General features: G+C 49.6%; 2 protein-coding genes across 3 annotated transcripts; both read left to right on the top strand.

Moving 5' to 3' along the window:
• Nucleotides 1-544: 544 nt before the first annotated feature.
• On the top strand, nucleotides 545-7207 carry LOC150046226 (uncharacterized). Its single transcript, XM_090358010.1, has 3 exons — nucleotides 545-953; nucleotides 1159-1272; nucleotides 3629-7207. Exons 1-3 carry the CDS (start codon nucleotides 743-745, stop codon nucleotides 4804-4806), a joined length of 1503 nt encoding a protein of 500 aa, XP_090214136.1. The 5' UTR covers nucleotides 545-742; the 3' UTR covers nucleotides 4807-7207.
• A 6498-nt stretch (nucleotides 7208-13705) lies between these two features.
• Nucleotides 13706-16702, top strand: Znf688 (zinc finger protein 688). Of its 2 annotated transcripts, XM_090358007.1 has the most exons (3): nucleotides 13706-14254; nucleotides 14519-14632; nucleotides 15943-16702. In XM_090358007.1, the coding sequence occupies exons 1-3, from the start codon at nucleotides 14059-14061 to the stop codon at nucleotides 16446-16448; spliced, it is 816 nt and encodes a 271-aa protein (XP_090214133.1). In that variant the 5' UTR covers nucleotides 13706-14058; the 3' UTR covers nucleotides 16449-16702. The 2 variants fall into 2 exon arrangements, with proteins under 2 accessions (XP_090214133.1, XP_090214134.1); XM_090358008.1 differs by lacking the exon at nucleotides 14519-14632.
• Nucleotides 16703-21245: the final 4543 nt, after the last annotated feature.

Raw genomic sequence — 21245 nt, 5'->3', positions numbered from 1 at the left:
ATGGGGAAGGAGTGGGGGGTGTCACTGCGTTTCTGCCTCGCTGCGTGGACTGAATCTCCTTTCTTGACCGGTTCACCGAATATAATCAGTGTGGGGACTCGCGGAGCCGGGGGCCTTGCGAACTAAAAACCTCAGAGTGCAAATCTGCAAGAGAGCTGTGGAAAACCGCGGAGAGTCCTCGCCGACCCCAGGTCCCCGCCAGCCGCCGGGATCCCGGCGCCCTCTCCCAGCCCGGCCGGCCCAGCTTGCTGCCCTTACGCTCCCGTTGGCTTCCTTCAAACAGGCCGCTGCGTCCAGCAGCCAATCAGAACGCTCGATGCTCAGCTTCTGTCCAATAGCCGACCGCCATAGGGCCGGCGGGGGCGAACGGGCGTGAGGTCCGCTCGCAGCGCCATTACACTTCAGGGCAAAGAGGTTAGGAAGCCGGCATGGCGCTCTGGTCAATGAAATCGATCGCTAGAAGCTGCCTGTGTTCTTCTAGGCAAAGGCGGTGCGGTAGCGGCGCCGCCATTTTCCCTGAAGGCATCTTCCGGTGCCTTTCCCCCAAGTTGGGTCAGGAGTTTCCTGAATAACAAGGAGAGGTTTCCGTTAGCTCCGCGGGCGGGCGCCTCCGCCTCCCTCCGGGCTTCTCCCGCCACGTTCAGCCCCAGTCCGGCCGAGGCTCCTGAACCTCGGGGGTCCTCCGCGCCCGAGGGCCGAGGCCGGCACGGGGCAGGCCGTGGGGCCGAGCTTCTCGGGTCCCATGGCGCCACCGCCGCCGCCATCGGCTCCGTTTCCCCCGCGGGGAACGGGAGAGGCCGGGCCTAGTCGAAGGGGAAGGAGGCCGAGGGCCTTGAAGTTCGCGGACGTGGCCGTGTACTTCTCCCCCGAGGAGTGGGGGTGCCTGCGGCCCACGCAGCGGGCCCTATACCGGGACGTGATGCGCGAGACTTACGGCCTCCTGGGCGCGCTCGGTGAGGCCCGGCCCAATCCGCTTCCGCGGGCCCGAGGGGGACGGAGGAGCCGGAGGGCGGGGGTGGAGGAGGGCTGGGAACGGCCGGGCGGTGATCTGGTTGTTAGGGGAGGGGCAGGGGCTCGGCAGGTGCACCTGTCGGTGGGTGTCTACCCTGGGTGATGATCTCCAGGCTCGCCGACTCTGACGAGTTCTCCTTCCCCCAGGGTGTGCAGGTCCCAAGCCATCCCTCATCTCCTGGTTGGAGCGAAATACTGAGAATTGGGAACCGGCTGCTCTAGATCCACAGGAGTACCGCAAAGGGGTAACAGTCCAGAGAAGTGAGTGGAAAAAAATAAAATAATAAATAAAAACTCCAGGACAGCCTGGCAGTCCGCCTGTTAACGTTCTAAGTCAGGCCAGAGTTCAGTCTGGTCAGAGCCACCCTGCTCATTTAAAGGATATTTGTTGGTGATGGTGTAGGGTAGGTTCACGTGCAGATTCCCACATCACTCTGCAAACTAACGGCCTGCGGTACTCCACGGTGTGTAAACATTCGAGTGAAAAGATCTCCTCCTCTCCTGCCTCCTTCCCAGGATCCCTGACCCAGTCTCTTTTGAATGTGGGTCCTGGTTAAGAGACCCTAAATTTCTGTTTCTGGGCTTGGGTTGAGGGTGCTTATGGAGTAACACTGCTTGGATGCATCAGTCTCCTTTTGCTGTTAGACCTTAGGTAGTGGAGGACACACTTTCTCCCCAGAATCAAGATTTCCATCGCAGATGCAGCTGTGGGCTGTACTTTCTCTGCCAGGTTCTCTAATGTCAGGGATATCTCAAAGATTCAGATCTAATTTTACAAATATGATATACATATATATATATGTATACAAGTACCTAAATAACATTCAGTTTATATATTATTGTGCCAGTTCTAAGGATTGAACTCAACGTGTTCTGCTCCCACCTGGCTTTTTCACTCAGCTGATGCTCCACCACTTGAGCTATACTTACAGCTCCAACTTTTTGTTGCTTAATTGGAGAATAAGAGTTCCAAGGATTCATCTGTTTGGGCTGGCTTCCACCAGTGATCCTGAAATCTCAGCCTTCTGAATAGCTAGGATTATAGATGTGAGCTACTGGCACCTGTCTCATTTCAGGCAGTTATGGCAGTTCATCTTACTGGTAGGATACAGACAATGTACATTAAAGCAGGTGAAGCAGGAGGATCCAGAATTTGAAGCTAGTATGGGACTATAGAGTGAGACTTAAGTCTTAAAGAAGAAAAACTATCTGGGAGGCAGAAGTAAGATGATCTTGGTCTGAGGCTAGTGGGTAAAAGCATGAGACCCTATTTAAAAAAAAAAAAAAAGCCTGGTGTGGTGGCTCCTACCTGTAATCCTAGCTACTCAGGAGGCTGAGATCTGAGGATCCTAGTTCAAAGCCAGCCTGGGCACTAAAGAACCTGAGACACTCTTATCTCCAATTAACCACTAGAAAATGGGAAGTGGGGCTCTGGCTCCATGGGTAGGGTGGTAGCCTTGAGCTGAAGAGCTCAGGGACAGCACCAGGCCCAGAGATCAAGCCCCATAACCCACAAAAAAAAAAAAATCTAAAGGAAAGAAGATTGCATGCCTAGCTCAAGTGGCAGAACACTTAAGGGCAAGGCCCTGAGTTCAACCCCCAGCACTGAAGAGAGAGAGAGAGAGAGAGAGAGAGAGAGAGAGAGAGAGAGAGAGAGAGAGAGAGAGAGAGAGAGAGAGAGAGAGAGAGGTTGGAGTAGAGTTGGAGCTCAATAGTAAAGTAGTTACCAAGTGTTTTTTTTTTTTTGTTTTTTTTTGTTGTTGTTGTTTTGGCCAGTCCTGAGGCTTGTACTCAGGGCCTGGACACTGTCCTGAGCATCTTTTGCTCAAGGCTAGTGCTCTGCCATTTGATCCACAGCACCACTTTTGGCTTTTTCTGTGTATGTGGTACCAAGGAATCAAACCCAGGGCATGCTAGGCAAGCACTTTACCACTAGGCTATGCTCCCAGCCTAATGCATAAATTTTTGTAACAACTTTAAAATAAGTACATGTGCGTACATAAAAAGATCTCTAGTGTATCAGCAGAAATAATGAAGGTGCAGTAAAGTATGTATAAAATGTGTACAAGCTATCTTCCATGTAAGAAGTGTAGAAACAGTGTATTTGTATTGCATCTAAAAACATTAGAAGAAACTAAGCATGGCTTCTATGGGGTAAATGGACAGGAGGGTGAGATTATGACTTCCTTCTTTTCATGTTACTATGCCTTCATAAACACAAAACTACTCCAAACTCCTGAGCCAGGAGTTTGGTCTAGTGGTAGAGTGCTTGCCTAGCATGCACGAAAACCGGATTCGATTCCTGGGTACCACATCCATAGAAAAAGATGGAAAGTGGTGCTGTGGTTCACGTGGTAGAGCACTAACCTTGAGGAAAGCCCAAGGTCAGTGCTCAGGCCCTAAGTTCAAGCCCCAGGACTGGCAAAAAAAAAAGTTATTTCTCTCTCTTACAAATCTTCCCTAACTCAGCTCTGAGCTTGACTCGGTACCCTCCTGGTTTCCTTAACAGTGTCACACTTAGCTGCTAAGGACTAACATCTGAGTAACCAGTACTGTCACCGACAAAAGTAGAAGCAGGTATTTGTTCAAAACTTAACTTTTCTCTATGCCCCTCTAGAGACCCGAAGGAAGAACGGGGAGAAGGAAGTATTCCCACCCAAGGAGGCACCCCGGAAGGGGAAACGTGGGCGGAGGCCCAGCAAACCTCGACTGATCCCCCGGCAGACGTCCGGGGGCCCCATCTGCCCGGACTGTGGCTGCACTTTCCCGGACAGCCAGGCCCTGGAGAGCCACAAATGTGCCCAGAACTTGAAGAAGCCTTACCCTTGCCCGGATTGTGGACGCCGCTTTTCCTACCCGTCCCTGCTGGTCAGTCACCGGCGGGCACACTCCGGCGAATGTCCCTACGTGTGTGACCAGTGTGGCAAACGTTTCTCCCAGCGGAAGAACCTCTCCCAGCACCAGGTCATCCACACCGGCGAGAAACCCTACCACTGCCCGGACTGCGGCCGCTGCTTCCGCAGGAGCCGCTCCCTGGCCAATCACCGGACCACGCACACCGGCGAGAAGCCGCACCCGTGCCCCAGCTGCGGCCGACGCTTCGCCTACCCGTCCCTCCTGGCCATCCACCAGCGCACGCACACGGGCGAGAAGCCCTACACCTGCCCGGAGTGCAGCCGCCGCTTCCGCCAGCGCACGGCCCTGGTCATCCACCAGCGCATCCACACCGGCGAGAAGCCCTACCCGTGCCCGGACTGCGAGCGCCGCTTCTCCTCGTCCTCGCGCCTCGTCAGCCACCGGCGCGTGCACTCGGGCGAGCGGCCCTACGCCTGCGAGCACTGCCAGGCGCGCTTCTCCCAGCGCAGCACGCTGCTGCAGCACCAGCTCCTGCACACCGGGGAGAAGCCCTACCCGTGCCCCGACTGCGGCCGCGCCTTCCGCCGCAGCGGCTCCCTGGCCATCCACCGCAGCACGCACACCGAGGAGAAGCTCCACGCCTGCGAGGACTGCGGACGCCGCTTCGCCTACCCCTCGCTGCTGGCCAGCCACCGGCGCGTGCACTCGGGCGAGCGGCCCTACGCCTGTGACCTGTGCTCCAAGCGCTTCGCCCAGTGGAGCCACCTGGCCCAGCACCAGCTCCTGCACACCGGGGAGAAGCCTTTCCCCTGCCTCGAGTGCGGGCGGTGCTTCCGCCAGAGGTGGTCTCTGGCTGTTCACAAATGTAGCCCCAAGGTCCCAAACCGGGGTCCGAGATCTGCCGTGGGGGGCTCCAGCCAGAAAAGCGGCGCCCTTTAGGATGGGGGAAAAATAATAATAATAATAATAATAATAATAATAATAATAAAAATCAGATCATTTCCTTCATCTTCGCAGAAGAGTCCAGGAAAAGGCAGGCAGAACTCTAGGCCACACAGGGCAGAGGCAGAACTAGAACCCAGGTATTCTGGCTCACACCGGCTGCCTTACCAAACCTGCAACCATCCCATTAGGAGATGGGACATTATTGGGTTCATTTCTGAAAGAATCTGTGTGACTGGTGCTGGGTTAAAAGTTCCTCCATCTGTTTTAGGGCTGCTTTTCTAGTTTGCATACAGTTACTGTCTGTTCCCTTGCATGCAGTCGGGAGTGGAATCTACCCCTACTGTCTCCATACTAAACTGAAAACCTTGGTCTAGCTCATTTTCTACAGCACTCCTGCCCAAGTGATCTACTGCTTGCCTGTATACCTTCTTTAACAGGCAGCTCACTACCTCACAAGGTGGGTCATTTCATTGTGGGATAGTACCGATCTTTAGAAGGCTAAATACCATGCTTTCCCCTGTACACCTGGCCTATATAATGTTTAATACTTCATCTATGTGGCAGCTCTTAAGATACCCGAATTACAACTCTGCCCCCAGGTTAAATTGCAATAATTCAGTCTTTTTCTTTGGGGGAATGGGATATTACTATGTTACTTAGGATGGTCTCCAACTCCTGAACTCAAGCTGTCTTCCTGCCTCCTTTGTAGCTCAGATAGCTGGGACTGCAGGCCCATGTCACCATGTCAGGTTAATCACTCTCTAAAGATGGTTTCAAGCTGGGTACTGTTGGCTCAGGCCTGTAATCCTAGCTGCTTAGGAGGCTGACATGAAATCTGAGGACCATGGCTCCAGGCCAAGCTAGGAAGGAAAATCCTTAAGACACTTACCACCATTAGTCACCAATAAAACCAGCAGAGATGGAAATGGCGCTGTGGCTCAGGTGGTAGAGCACTAGCCTTGAGCAAAAAAAAATCTCAAGGACAATATCCAAGCCCTGAGTTCAAGCTCCAGGACTTGTATGTATACACACACACACACAAAGATGATTTCACTTCTATGCTTCATCTGCCTCTGAATAGGCCTTGTTTTTTAACTTCGCTTTAATATTATATAAAAAGTAAAGAGACAGTACCATGTACACTGTGTATCTCGAGTCTGGACTGGTTTTTAGCAGCTACAGGCTATACTGGTTTGGGGACAACTGTACTAGACCAGGGGTCTCTTGGCTTACAGACACCAAACTGCCCTGACCTTTTAAATGTGATAAAGCTAAATTTTCTTCACCCTGTTTCTGAAAAACTGGCGTAATTCGTTATGAGACAAAAGCACAGGAAACTGGGAGAAGTTTGGTGTTACGGAAAAGTAAGAAGACTTGTGGTCTAGAGGTAAAAATGGGATTACTATACTTTATCCAGTGGACTTGGATTAATTCCAGGTGGCTAGTGGCTAGAAAATTCTTGACAAATGGGTCTTACTATTCCCTGACACTTATCAAATGAGAATCAGAACAGAACCTTCCATGAGGACTCAATTAGCATCCCCTCTCACCTCCCATAAAATGAGGTTTTTCAAGGAAGGTAGAGGGATAGGGCCTCCCTCCCTCGTTGACCTGCATTGGGGCCAGGTAGCAGAGTTTTACTCTTGGTGATATGCCGCCTTAACAAAGCTTTAGATTTAATGTGAACAAAGCCTACCCCTTTACCTTGACAGCTGCACCAAATTATTCCAACAGCTGGAATGGGTCATCTGTCCACTCTTTTTTGTTGTTGGTGGTGGTGGGGCTTGAACCCAGGGCCTGGATGCTATCCCTGAGTTCTTCAGCTCAAGGCTAGCACTCTACTACTTTGAGCCACAACACCACTTCCTGTTTTCTGGTGGTTCACTGGAGTTAAGGGTTCCTCAGATCTCACGATCCTGAGTTGCTAGGATTACAGGCGTGAGCCACCACTCCCTGGCATCCTTCTACTTGTTTGCCTCTTGCTGCAGCTGCCCTGATCTCAGCCTCAGAGAGGGAGACCAACTAGAGAACATGGCATTTTGTAATTGCTTCTGTTCAGGTGTTCAGAAGGTTGCCACTGTAACTGTTTGTTTCTCCTTGGATGATAACTGCCGTCCAGGAAGTGGTAATCCATACTGGGTGTCATTAAAATGTCTGATGAACAAATTACATTTCTTATGGAATTACTATTTATAAAATGTAAATCTAGTTTTCCTTGACTGAGAAGAAGTTTGGTGTTAAGATGGAGATACAACCCCTCAGACCAGGGAAACACCCTCCCTTAGCAAAGAACTACCATGTCAACCAGTACCTTTTGCATTAGCCTTCTGTGTTGGAACCTACCAGTTATCACGAGGATAACCCACATGATTCCTCATGGAGGGATTTTTTTTTTTTTTTTTTTTTTGCCCGTCCTGGGCTTGAGCTCAGGGCCTGAGCGCTGTCCTTGGACTTTCTCAAGGCTAGAGCTCTACCACTTGAGCCTCAGCACTACTTCCAGCTTTTTTCTATGTATGTGGTACCGAGGAATCGAACCCGGGTATTCATGTATGCTAGGCAAGCACTCTACCACTAGGCCAAACTCCCGGCCCCTATGGAGGAATTTTTAACTCCCTCTGGCCATGGACTATATCTCATAAAACTTATGAGATATAGTAACCAATTTCTATCCTGTGGTGTGTGGAGTGCAAAGATGAAATCAATTTTTTAGGCTCCCTCTGGCACCCAGTCAGGGTTCATTCCAAACATAATTCATGCTGGGTATTCAGTGAGAGCTTAACATCCTTACAGCAAATTCATTCTGTTTAACATAGTTTAAATTTATTTTCCTCTTCTTGCAAGTGAAAGTACTAAAACACAGCACTAATTTACCTTTCTCAACTGTCATCACACCATGCTGCTGAAAGGCCACAGTGCTTTTCCTGATCTCCAGCCTTATGTCTCCAATATATCCTTAACAGTGAGTACATCCTAATTCACTAAGACCACAGTATTGCGAAATAATAAAGATAAATAAGGTAGAGGGCTCAGTAGTAGAGTACTTGCCTAGCATGTATAAAGCCCTGGGTACCATCCCTCAAAAATTAAAAAAAAAATTCAATATTTTCATCTTTGGGTATTTAGGAAATGTACAAACTGCTATATTTTTGTAGATTCCATCAAAGGAATTAACATTTTTTATGTCAAACAGATTTTGCATTATTCCAATTGCTGTGTGTTGCTGGGGAATGGAACTCAGGGTCTTGCACAGTTAAGTGCCAGAATGAATGCTAAATGTTCTGTCACATTCCCAGCCCGTACAATTGGCAGTTTCTATTTTTCTTTTCTAAACTTCAAATCATTGTACATTGTGTTAGAGTATGTGTATGTGTGTGCTGATACTAAGGCTTGAACTTAGGGCCTCTCTCTGCATTAGCTTTTTCACACAAGGTTGGTGGTCTACCATTTGAACCACACCTTCACTTCTGGCATTTTGCTGGTTATCTGGAGATGAGAGTCTCACAAACTTTCCTGCCTAGGCTTGTTTCAAACTGCAATTTTCAGATGTCAACTTTCCAGTCAGCTAGGATTACAGGCTTGAGCCACCTGTACCTGGTTTGGGGGTTGCCATTTAACATCCATTTATGCATCCAGTGTTCTTTGATCAGTCCCAGTTATTTATTTCAGGGCAAAATACAAATGTCTGAATAAAAACATACATTGTCATGACACAAATATTTTATTTATTTTATTATTTTTGTATGTGTGTGTGGGGGTGGGGGGGTTGTGGGGCTTGAACTCTGAGCCTGGGCGCTGTCCCTGAGCTCTTCAGCTCAAGGTTTAACACCCTACCCTTTGAGCCACTGCCCACTTCCAGTTTTCTTGTGGTTAATTGGAGATAAAGAGTCTCAGGGTCTTTAGTGCCCGGGCTGGCTTTGAACCGTGATCTTTATATTTCAGCTACCTGAGAAGCTAGGGTTACAGGTGTGAACCACCACATCCGGCTTACACAAATATTTTAATCGATGAAATGCAAGTTTATATATATATATATAATGTATATGCTATCTATTCAAAGGATTACTGTGAGTTGCACATACATATATGTGAGCTGCATATAGATATATATATGTGTATATATGTATACATGTATGTATATTTACATGTATATTTATGTATACACATATATGTATACATCATGTACACATAATGTATGTGTTATACGCCCATCGGAAGGATTGCTGTAAATGGGGTCACAGTACCTCATTCTGAACCCGTTGCGGTTTACTCACCAGGAAGAAGTCCCAGACACCCGGGCCTGTTTGTAAGACGAAGAAGGGAGCTGCATCAATCAAGTCACTCTTTGGCAAAGACCCCGCACGTCCCCTTCTTCCCCGGGCCCTCGGCCTTTTGAACAGGCCGCTCCGGGAAGGCCATTCACAGCGCTCCTTCTTCCCGCGGCGCCGTCCAATCAGCGCCCGTCGTCATCTACCCGTCGGCTGCCCTGCGGGAAAGGGAAGTTGACGCCGGGGAGGCGCCATGTTGGTTAAGGGCACGGCGGAGGGGGCGGGGCCGCCCGGCACCGGGACGAGACGGGAGGCCTGTTTGCTGGGAGACACTCAGGCCTCCTCGGTGGGAAAATGGACGTTCCCAGGGGCCATCGAGGAAGCCCACTCGGGATAGCCTCTCCCTCCCCCTTTGGATCTTCACAACGAAGCTCCATGTTCCCCAATTTGCAGACTCTCAGGTCCCAGACCCGCTTTTACCCCTTGGGTGGAAGTACAGGTGGGAGGCTTGAACCCCAGAACCCTATCATCCAGAGGGAGAGAGCCCGCAGCTGTCAGTGGGGCTAGGGAAAGGCAGCAGGCACTTCAAACCCAGTTCCCCACCCAAGTCCCCCTCCATCTTCCTGCACCTTAACCAGGTTCATACCTCACTGCAAAACAGCTGAGAGGACAGCTACACGGAACCAATGGCTCATCCTGGATAACCCCAGGGTAATGCAAAAAAGAACCCTGAGGGTCGTGGAAAGTCATACGTGAAGTTGTGTTATTCTGGGATATTGTGTACATCACAATGTGGCAGAGAATGCTTCATCCGATTTTTATTTTTATTTTTTCTCTCCCCTCAAGGCTAGAGCTCCACCACTTGAGCCATACCACCACCACTTCTGGCTTTTTTTTTTTTTTTTGGTGTTGAATTGGAGATAAGAGCCTCACAGGCTTTCCTGTCCTGGCTGACTTTGACTAATCAGATTTCAGCCATCGAATAGCTACCATTAGAGGTATGAACCACCAATGTCCAGCTTCATGAGAAGTGAAAACAAAAGCAGAATATTTCCCCTGCAGCCATCATGTCATAATAAATGTTCCCAAGTCTTTCCTCCAATCCACCATCAAAGTGACTTTTTGGTGATGGCCTAAATGGTACCAAGGAAGGTCATTTATGTTTATTTTGTGAAGATTATAAAACATTTAGGTTCTGGCCTGGAAGTTCTGTGATGACCGAAACCATTGCTGTCCTCGGTGCTTGAACCAGAGCTGCGGTTCAGTACTGTGGACTCTTCTCGCACTGTCTCCAGTGTTCATGGCCGTCCTATGGATTCAGGCATGGACTTTGTTTGTACTCCAGGATAGCTTTCAGGGCTTCCTGTCTCTCCACTCACCCCAACTCCTAGGCGGCCATGAACTCTTTTTCTCTCTTTTAGGGCATACTCTGGAATACACTGCCATTTCAGGTCCGCCCCCGCCCCCACCACAAGTGTCAGGATCCTGAAATAGGAATGCAAAAGAAATGTTGAGGAATTCAAAACAAAGAGATGGAAGATGAAATATCATCAGAAATGGCTAGCATACTACCTGGCTCTAGTTCTGCCATCCCAAGTGCCCACCCAAAGGCGTTGCTGGACCCCTTGACAAGAGTCCCATCAAACACAGCTCAGGGACACTCCAGTTTGCAAAGTACTCTACTCTTGCTGACTGTGGCCCCAGCTTCAGCTACCCTTCCCTCTTGGCCAGCTACCACAGGGTGTACACCAGGGAGAGGCCTTTCTCCTGTGATGAGCCAGGCTCATTTCTCCCCACACAAGTAAGTGCTCTAGCAGTGCTTCATCCATTCCTGGGGAAAAAGCCGTATCTATGTTCAGATTGTGGGTGCCACTTCCACCAGAGGGCCTCCTTGGTCATCTATGGTTGGCTCACATGAGGGAGAATCCATACTCCTTCCTCAACTGCAAGAGCCACTTCATCTAACCCCACTTGCTGGCCAGCCACGGGCAGTCATGTAGGCCAAGAAGTCCTATCTTTGTCTGGACTGAGATGTCTACTTCGTCTACTACTCCCTGCTGTCCAGTGTCTGGTCCATCCATTCTGACCACTGGCCTTCTCCTGCAGCCAGTGTAGTAAAAGCTGGAGACATATTAGTATGTTCATTTCTGTGATGGGGAGTGGCTGAGGTGGCCACATGCTATACCAGGGTTTTCAGAGCACCTCTGTTTGGGGAAGATCCAGATCCCCTAGTTTACTTTTGGCACTTCTTGGTTATATTCCAGGAATGTGTGTGACAGAGCTTACCTAAATTGATCACTTTTCTCTGGGAAGGAAAAGGCAGGTTTCTGAATTAGGGAGATGAGGCAGCAAACATTTTAGGCAAAGAAGGTTCTGTTCAAGAAGCCTGGAGGAAAGCAGAGCTTAGTTCCACTGCTTTGATAGTGGCAAAGCCACATGATCAGACTAAGTAAATTCAAAATTAGCACTAAAACATTGTCTTGTATTTTTATTTATTTAATGCTTGAGCTCAGAGCCTGAGCACTGTCCTTGGACTTTCTCAAGGCTAGAGCTCTAGCTCTACCACTTGAGCCTCAGCACCAGTTCCAGCTTTTTCTATGTATGTGGTTCTGAGGAATTGAACCCAGGCCTTTGTGCATGCTAGGCAAGCACTCTACCATTAGGCCAAACTCCCGGCCTGTCTTGTATTTTTAAAAACTGAGAGCTGAACCCTATTTTTGGAGACTTCTACACATAAAGCTACTTATTTTAAGATCCCCTTGTAGGTACTCTACTGTAGGCCAATCATGGAAGTGGCTTTTCTTACTGGACTGTTCTCTAGCTTTGAATACTGTTTTCCAGCCTTAGAAACTAGGTCACCTAGATGCCAGTCTAAGAAAGAACACCACACCCATCCTGATTTCTCAGAATAGAGGGCACATTGTGAGCCCACAGGAGTAGCTGGTCCCACAGGAATAGTTCACCCTAGGAAACTTAGGGTGACTATAGGGATAGTGTCTTCAAGTGGGGAACCCTTGTGCTGGCTGCACAGAGTACACAAAAGTATGAAATGTAATACCCTTCAGATCTGGTTTCTCTATTGTTTGAGGGAATTGTTGGCATATCTTTTTCCCTCCCTGTGGTCTCTGGATTCTGTATCTATTGAATCAAGATGACTTCTTAGGCCAAAACAACCGGAAAAACAATGCTGAGGAACTTTTTGTTTGTTTAAGAGTTAGTTATTTGCAATTAGAACTGGAATCAAAGCATAGTCTCTTCTTTCTAATTTTTTCCCTTGCTCACCACTTGTGTTCTTCCTCTTAAACCTCATACCCTGGTTCTGTCTTTTTTGCTGATTTGGAGATGTTGTCTCACAGACTTTTCTGGTTTGGCTTCGAAGCAAAACACCCCTGAGTAGCTAGGATTATGGATGTGAAAAGCCAGTATCTTGTTTCAGTGTAATTTTACTGTAATGCTTCACTGTGGCCTTCCTATTTAGTACCTTACTTGTGAAGAGGAAACTTGAAGGAATAAACACTTCCACACAGGTGGGACTAAGGGTGTCTGCAAGCCAAGACTAGTGCTGACTCAAAACTCCCTCAACAGGGGCCGGGAGTTTGGCCTAGTGCTAGAGTGCTTGCCTAGCATGCACGAAGACCAGGGTTCGATTCCTCAGTACCACATACATAGAAAAAGCCAGAAGTGGTGCTCAGAAGTAGCTCAAGTGGTAGAGATCTATACTTGAAAAAGCCTAAGGACAGTGCTCAGGTCCCGAGTTCAAACCCCAGGACTGGCAAAGCAAATAAACAAAAAACCTTCCTGAACAAATGGCTGCCTCTCTAGACCCCATCGTTCAAAAAGCGATTACTGTTGGGAATTGTGTGTTTTTATTTCGCTACATAGCTTCTCCTGAACTAGAAGACCTGAACTCCAAACAAACTTAGCCTCCGCCTGCTGTGTAGCTAGTAAGCCCATGATTCCACATTACTCTCTCATAATGGAGCTGATGGTAACTTCAGAGGATTGTTCGAGATAAAATTTGACAGGTATAAGGTCACCTAATTTGCCTTTGTAGTCTAAACACAGCTATATCCCTCCTCTCAACATTTTACACAAATCTTCCAGCATTCTCAAGGGTTGAGACAGAGGTCCTGGGGCCGGTGGCTCACGCCTACGCCACCCTTTCGGGAGACATCTCCAATTAACCACCCCTCAAAAAGCCAAAACCTGAGCTGCGGCTCGAGTGACTGAGCGCTTGCCTTGAGCTGAAAGTGCCTGGTCTCTTGAGTTCAAGCCCCGGTACCGTCGCTTTTCGCAGCTGCCTCTCGGGAGCCGAGCTCCCGCCCCGCCCCTGGGCCCGCAGGACCCCAGGTCGCGGAGCCCGCAGGGAGGGCGGACACCGGGGAAGTCTTTTCAAACGCGCCCCGCCCCGCCCACCGCGACGGCCGGGAACCAATCAGCGCACAGCGTCTTCCGCGGTTCCAGCCAATCACAGGAGAGCGAGGGGCCGAGGGACGCTGCGGGCACGTCCATCTTTCTTGAAGGCAGGAAGGTGTCCAGGACTTCCAGACCCACCGACAACTTGCGAGAAAGGGCGTGGGGCGGGGGTGGGGGGGAATCTCTTGAAGCGGGCGGGCCGCTAAGACAAAAGAAGCCATGTTTGATATTCTCACACACACGAGCCCCTGAACCACGACCAGTGGCCACTGAAGCCGGCTGGTCGCCATGTTTTCTGAAGGCGCCTTCCGGGCCCTTTAACGGGGGCTGGCGGGGGGGTGTCCCGGTCCTAACGGCCATGAAGACCTCCAGGAGCTTTCTTTCTCCCCACCGGATCTCCCGCGTCCCCAGCTGCCAGTCCTGGACTTGGGTTCTCCGCGCCGGCGGCGTCCCGACGTCGAGGCTGGGCGGAGCCTGGGCCGGGGCCGCCCTTCCCGAGGACGGCGAGCGCTGAGGCCGGAGCCCCGAGGGGGGGCCCCGGCGGTGGTCCCGGGGACGGGGCCCGATGGCGCCGCCTCCCGCCCCGCTCCTGGCGCCGGGGCCCGGGCAGCTGCGGCCGGGTTACGGGAAGCCCGGGACCGTGAGCTTCGCGGACGTGGCCGTGTACTTCTCCCCCGAGGAGTGGGGCTGTCTGCGCCCCGCACAGAGGGCCCTGTACCGGGACGTGATGCGGGAGACCTACGGCCACCTGGGCGCGCTCGGTGAGGCCCCGGGCCAGAGCCCCCTCCTCCCTCACGCGGGCCCACAGGGCACGAGTGGCTCGCGAGCCCTAATCCCGCGCCATTCCACCCACAGCACGAGCCGCCTCCCATGCCCAGGGCTCCAGGTACCCCTCGGGAGTCTTTCCACCCCGCCAGAGCGTTGCAGACCCTGCTCAGGTGGAGCATGCATTCAGAGGAGGTGCCCTCACCCCGGCAGGGGATGCAAAATTCAAACCGGCATTGTGATCCCCTATTTTCTCCCAGGACTCCCTGGCCCCAAACCAGCTCTCATTTCTTGGATGGAAGGGGAGAGCGAGGCTTGGAACCCCGCCGCTCAGGATCCTGAGGAGGGGGAGAACCTGGGAGGAGCTCTGCGAGGTGAGGGGCTGTTCCAAGGGGTCCCGCTCCCCCCTGCACACACACACCCCAAACTTGGTTGTCTGGAGTTTCCTGTTTAGCAGTTTTCTTTCAGGGCCCCCAATTTCCAACATCCCTAAAGAAAATTAAAGATCCAAACGACTTTGGGTACTTGAAAGAAAGAAAGCCAAACTAGAACCAAGTTTTCAGGACTTGTGACAGTAGTCATACGCTGAGACCAGAGTAGATCAAGAGCTGAAAACTAAAACTTAAATTTCCTGGGTGTCTCTGAAAGAAAACATCACTCATTCTCTTCCCAGAACTAAAAATGTCCCCCAAGAGCTAGGCACTGTTGGCTCATGTCTGTAATCTTAGCTATTCAAAAGGCCAACATCTGAGGATCCCAATTCAAGCCAGACCTTAATTTTGGTTGGTCCTGGGGCCGTAACAGGACCTGGGCACTTCCCCAGAGCTCCTTTTTGCTTAAGGCTCATGCTCTATCACTTGAGCCTCAGAGCCACTTCCAGCTTTTTCTGTGATTAATTAGAGGTAAGAGTTTCATGGGCTTTTCCCGCCCTGGCTGGCTTTGAACCAGGAAGGACCCTCAGATATCAGCCTCCTGAATAGCAAGGATTACAGGGATGAGCCACTGGTGCTTGGCTTTGTGAGACTCTTAATCTCCAGTTAACCACCAAAAAGGTAGAAATGAAGCTATGGCTAAAGTGGTAGAGCACCAGCATTGAGAGAGCTATGAGACAGTGCCCAGGTCCTGAATTAAAACCCTAGTAACACACACACACACACACACACACTCACACAAAGAATGGAAGTGACTTCATGACTGCCATTTTCTTTTTCTTTTTTTGCCAGTCCTGGGCTTGAGCTCAGGGCCTGAGCACTGTCCTTGGGCTTTCTCAAGGCTAGAGCTCTACCACTTGAGCCTCAGCAACACTTCCAGCTTTATCTACGAATGTGGTATTGAGGAATCGAACCTGGGTCTTCCTGCATGCTAGGCAAGCACTCTACCACTAGGCCAAACTCCAGGCCCTGCAATTTTCATTTCTCAAGCCAGGAAAAATATCAAAGTGGAAATGCCCAAGTGTTGGCTTGTGGCTCTCTTTCTTTTCACTATCCTTGCAGTGAATCTAAGGCACATATGTTTCTTTGTCTGTCTTACCCCCCAAAAAAGGAAGAAGCAGCCATACTAGTAACTGTTGTTAATAAACTGCTTAACAAACACACACCTACGTAGTTAATTCTCCCAAAGCCTCTGGGAACTTAAATGTCATGGTCCCCATTTGACCAAAGTATAATTTCTTCTCATTTCCCAGATGCCGCTTCAAACCAGAAGGAAGGGGAGCCCACGGAAAGGCGAGAAGCCAAGGGGCCTGGGAAGGAGAAGCCTAAACAGCTGGCTAAACACAAACTTGACTCAAAGGCTAGCAAGAGGTCAGCTAGCACACAGCCTGGGAGAGATGCCCGGGACCAGGCCTCCAGTGGACAACCCCCCGCGGCAGTGCCCGGGGTGGAGACTCAGGCCTGCCAGCGGCGCCATGTGTGTACCGACTGTGGCCGCCGCTTCACCTACCCTTCGCTGCTGGTCAGCCATCGACGCATGCACTCTGGCGAGCGGCCATTCCCCTGCCCGGAGTGCGGCATGCGCTTCAAGAGAAAGTTCGCTGTGGAGGCACATCAATGGATCCACCGCTCCTGTTCCGGGGGCCGGCGGGGTCGCAGGCCTGGAATCCGGGCTGTGCCTCGGGCCCCAGTCCGTGGAGACCGGGACCCACCTGTGCTCTTCCGGCACTATCCGGACATCTTCGAGGAATGCAGCTGAATCTGAGGCCGGTGGGAGCCAAGCCTGGCTTGGGCACCTTAGACCCACCTAGCCCAGCAGGAGGGGCTCCCTCCCGCAGACAGGGACTTGGGAACTAAAGTTCATTCCTTGGGGATTCCTAAGGGATTCCTCAAGTTTCCACATTTGTAAAAAGAAAAGTGCCTGTAAAGATACAAGTAGATTTAACTTGACATCCCCTTACCTCCCCTGTCTTTCAGTTTACACACACACACACACACACACACACACACACCCCAATAACAATAACAAACCAACTCAATATAATGGTGCACATTTTGGATCCTATCCCAGCACTGAGGCAGGAGAATCACCACTTCCAGGCCAGGCTAGCTTACAGAGTGATACTCTGTCCCTCCGAAAACCAAGGGCTGGGGTTGTAGCCCAGTGGTAAAGTGCTAACTTATTCTTGATTCCATCGTTAGTACCACCAAAGAAAGGAAGAAAGGAACAGGAAGGAAGGAAGGAAAGGAAAGAGGGAGGGAGGGAGGAAGGAAAAGAAAGGAAGAAAGCAAGGAAGGGAGAAATACTGAACTTTTCCTTAGTATTGCTCCAACAATTTATATCACTGACACCTTTACATCATCTGTGAAAGAGCATCCTGTTTGGAAAGGAGATCCACTCGGAAGTAAGTGATGAAGGGAAACCAGCTATGTGGAGGGGCTGAGGCAGGGCACGGTCCTGCCTTGACTACTTGTCATCAGCAGGAAACTGGACAGCTTGTTGAGGTACAGATGCATGTGACAACACTGAGTCTCCCCGACTAATGCATTCCTGGTAAGTCACGTGGCTTCCCTGAGCCTCAGTTCTTTCACCTGTGAAAGGAAGATTATAATATCTACCTCAGAAGGTGCTGTGAAGTCTGAAATGATAATATGTATGACATAGTAAATGTTCAATAAACATTTGTTGAATGAATTACTGTCCATATTTTACACTTTAGAAGGGAGGGCCAGGAGTATAGCCCAGGGGCAAAGTGCTCACCCATGCTTGAAGCCCTGGGTTTGAATCCTCAGCACCGCATACACAGAACAGGTCGGAAATGACGCTGTGGCTCTGGTGGCAGAGCACTAGCCTTGAGCAAAAAGTGTCCAAGGACAGTGCCCACGCCCCTGAGTTCAAGCCCCAGGACTGGCAAACATAAATAAATAAATAAAATAAAGTATAAAGGGAATCAAGGGGGGGCCAGGAGTGTGGCTTAGTGGTTTCATGCTTGCCTAGCATGCATGAAACCATGGGTTCAATTCCTTGGTACCATATATTCAGGAAAATCCAGAAGTGTCACTGGCTCAAGTCATGGAGCACCAGTCTAGAGCAAAGAAAGGTCAAGGAGAGGGGCTGGGAGTATAGCCTAGTGGTAGAGTGCTTGCCTAGCATGTATGAAGCCCTGGGTTTGATTCCTTGGTACCACACACACACAGAAAAAGCTGGAACTGATGCTGTGGTTCAAGAGTAGCAGAGCTAGCCTTAAACAAAGTGTCTAAGGACAGAGCTCAGACCCCGAGTTCAAGCCCCAGTACTGGTTTAAAAACAATGGTCAAGGACAGTGTCCGGGCCTTGAGTTTAAGCCCTGGGACTGGCACACACACACACACACACACACACACACACACACACACACACACACACACACAAGGAACCTAGGAATGTAGCTCAGTGGCAGAGTGAATGCTTAGCATCCACAAGGCCCCTGTGTAGAAAAATGTAAAGAAGCCTTTGCCTCCTGACACCAAAGGCTCACATCTGTAATCTTAACTCCTCAAGAGCCTGAGAGCTAAAGATCCCAGTTTAAAGCCAGCCTGGGCAGGGAAATCTGTAAAACTCATCTCTGATTAACCATCAAAAAACCCAAAAACACAAGTGGAGCTGTGGTTCAAATGGTAGAGAACCATCCTTGAGTGAAAAAGCTAAGGGACAGCATCCAGGACCTGAGTTAAAGCCTCTAGTACTGGCACAAAGTAGAAGAAAAGAAGGAGGAAGAGGAAAAAGAGGAGAGGGGGTGGATGAGGGGATGGAGTCGAGGAAAACAAGGAAAGAAGTTTCCAAGGCAGGGCATGGATAACAGCAGCCATTTTGCCAGTGAGGAAACTGAGATTCAGATAAAGGAAGTGTTGTTCACTACTATGTGGCCACAAGGCTAGATATGGACACGGGATAGACAAGCCCAGGTTTTTCTATCACCTCCCCTGAGAAGTCAGGTCTGGGCAGACAACTTGGGTTGGAGATCAAGAAGTATGAATCGATCTGTCCCAGTGAGGGCAATCTGAGCACCCCAGCAAAGTTGGTGCCTGGCTTTACTCTGAAAATGAAGCCATAGCAGGCTGTGGTCTCTTTACATTCCGGTGATCCCAGCATTCAGGGGAGTCTGAGGCAAGAGGACGGAGAGTTTTTCCTTTATTCTTATTCTTTGCTCATTGGCTGGTGTTCTACCACCTACCACCTGAGTCAAGCCTCCAACCCTGAAACCTATGCTGTTTATCTTAAATCACACTGTAATCCTCCCCTTATCCTTCCTGTGAAACAAGGCCACAGGTCCTGTCATGTAGTAACTCATGTAATGTATTATGTAATCATATCTGAATAAATGAAAAAAGTCTAGCTTTTACATGGTCAACAGAGGTCAGCACAGTGGAAATGTTTGCCATGTCTTTTCTGAAACTGGCCTGCAGGAGGCAGTGCAGGACAGGTAGACAAGGCATTTAGGGCTCTGAACTGGTTTGATCTTGGGTAACATCCAGGCTTTACCTTTTCTCTTCTGCAAGATGACCTTGAACCTTAAGGGACAGAAAAGTTATTTGCCCAGTGTCTTCAGCTAAAGCAAGCACCTGTGTGGAAATATCGAATAGCTTTGTCAAGACAGACAAAGCCCTCTGTTCCATCCTCGGCGCAAAAGGAGAGAGAAAGGGAGGGAGACTGGTTAATAAAGAATAAGGTATGAGGCACAGATGATTATTCATTAATACCTTGTTTAAAAAAAAGCAAAACAAATTTGCAATATATAAATAATATATAAGATATATATTATATAAACAAATATATATTATATAAACAAATATATATATATTTAGGCGTCTAATGTCACTCTGAGCTGGGATGCAGAAGCATCTGTGGCCATCTTAACTATGGGCAAGAAGCACCTCCCCCCACCCTCCCCTCCAGGTCATTTAAAAAGCAACAGCAGACAGCTTCGAGGCAGAACATCTGAGCCATCAAAACGTTTTCTCTACCACGCAAAGCATGCCCGGTGACCCAGCATATTCTGGGCCCACGACCACAGAGCTCTGCAACCACCTTTCTCCCCATCCTAGAGCGTCCTCGCCTCAATGCACCGTCCTTGACTCCTGGGCGCCACCGCCCAGAGCGGAGGACCTCTTCGTCCTCGTCTTAAACACTGGGAAAGGGCAGGGCCTGAACCCAGAACCCAGAAGGAAGAGGTTACAAGATGTGAACCTAGCGATCCCTCCTGCCTGATTCTCTCTCGTTCTTGTCCCCATGGTGAGTCGGCTTACCCCGATTCCACCCAGATCAGTTTCCTTTGTCAAACTCCTCCAGTGGCCTCCAAAAACTTCCTCCTGGAGCCCTAATGCCCCATATGCTAAATGCCTCCTGGTCTTGTCTGATTCCAGTCCTAAACATTATACAGAAAATCTGAAAACTTATGTAAGTGGAAGTTGTATCAGCTGTAGCTTTCCTTCAATTTAGAAACTTATATCTTGGTTCAACAATGTATGCTGCACACAGAACATACCTAGCAGACATGTCTCCATGCCTAGCTGGTCCTGAGGTTTGAACTCAAGGCCTTAGCTGCTTCTGCTCAAGGATAGTGCTCTACCGCTAGAGCCACAGCTCCAATTCTAGCTTTCCTGCCTTTTCTGGTTTTGAATAGCAATCTTCTGAGCTCAGCCTCCTGAACAGTAGGATTATAGGCATGAATTACCGATACTCGGCTTCCCAGTACAGTTTAAGAAAATATAAGGCTGGATGTCATTCAGTGGCAAAGTGATGCTCTCAGTTCAATTGCCAGTACCAGAAAAGAAACACACACACACACACACACACACACAGTTTAAAAAAAAATCATTGTATAGATGTTTGTTTTTTTTCTTCTATATAGATCTGGCTGGCCTGGAACTCCTGATCTTTCTGCCTTTCTTGAGTGCTGGGATGACAGGGAGGTGCCTCAGGTGGTAAATGTTCTTCCCTAGGTTTCCCAAAACGCTTTCCAAGTTTTTGTTTTGTTTTTCCTCTTCTCTTCCCTTTATGGCTGTGATTAACTGTTTGCCCAGCTTTCCTAGAAGCATCAAACAGCTTGGAGGTTGTCAGACTGAAGTCCAAAGAAAGCCTTTGCCAGGAGGCAAAGATTAAGAACTTCAGTTAAGACACCACACCTGCAGTGACAATGCAGCTCTTCCCAGGAAGTGTGCCAAGTGTGGTGACTGACAGCCAGCTCAAGAAAATTGCCAAGTCTCCTGCCTCAGACAGGATGAGTTTGAAGACATGTGGGAGGGAGGTTTCAGGGGGTGGATGGGGTGATAGATGAGATCAAGACCCTGGTCAGGGAATACTTAAGAGAAAGTGATTTTCCTTTCCTCCCCTGCCTCAGGCTGAGCAAGTGAGTTGCTACACTGAATGTCTGCAAGAGTTCGGTTTGAGTCTAGCCAAATCCTGTGATTGTCGGACATTCACCCAGCAGAGAAACGGGGCCTGTTCTAGTGGCAAAAAGAGGTTTCAGCCTGTACTACATGTTCTCTGTCCAGTCTCCCCTACCCTCACACTCAC

The sequence above is a fragment of the Megascapheus bottae genome, chromosome 25, assembly GCF_031878675.1.
Source record: "Megascapheus bottae isolate mThoBot1 chromosome 25, mThoBot2.hap1, whole genome shotgun sequence".
NCBI classification, from domain to species: domain Eukaryota; kingdom Metazoa; phylum Chordata; class Mammalia; order Rodentia; family Geomyidae; genus Megascapheus; species Megascapheus bottae.
Note: the sequence above shows the minus strand (reverse complement) of the source record. Positions and strands in the feature narration are given on the sequence as shown.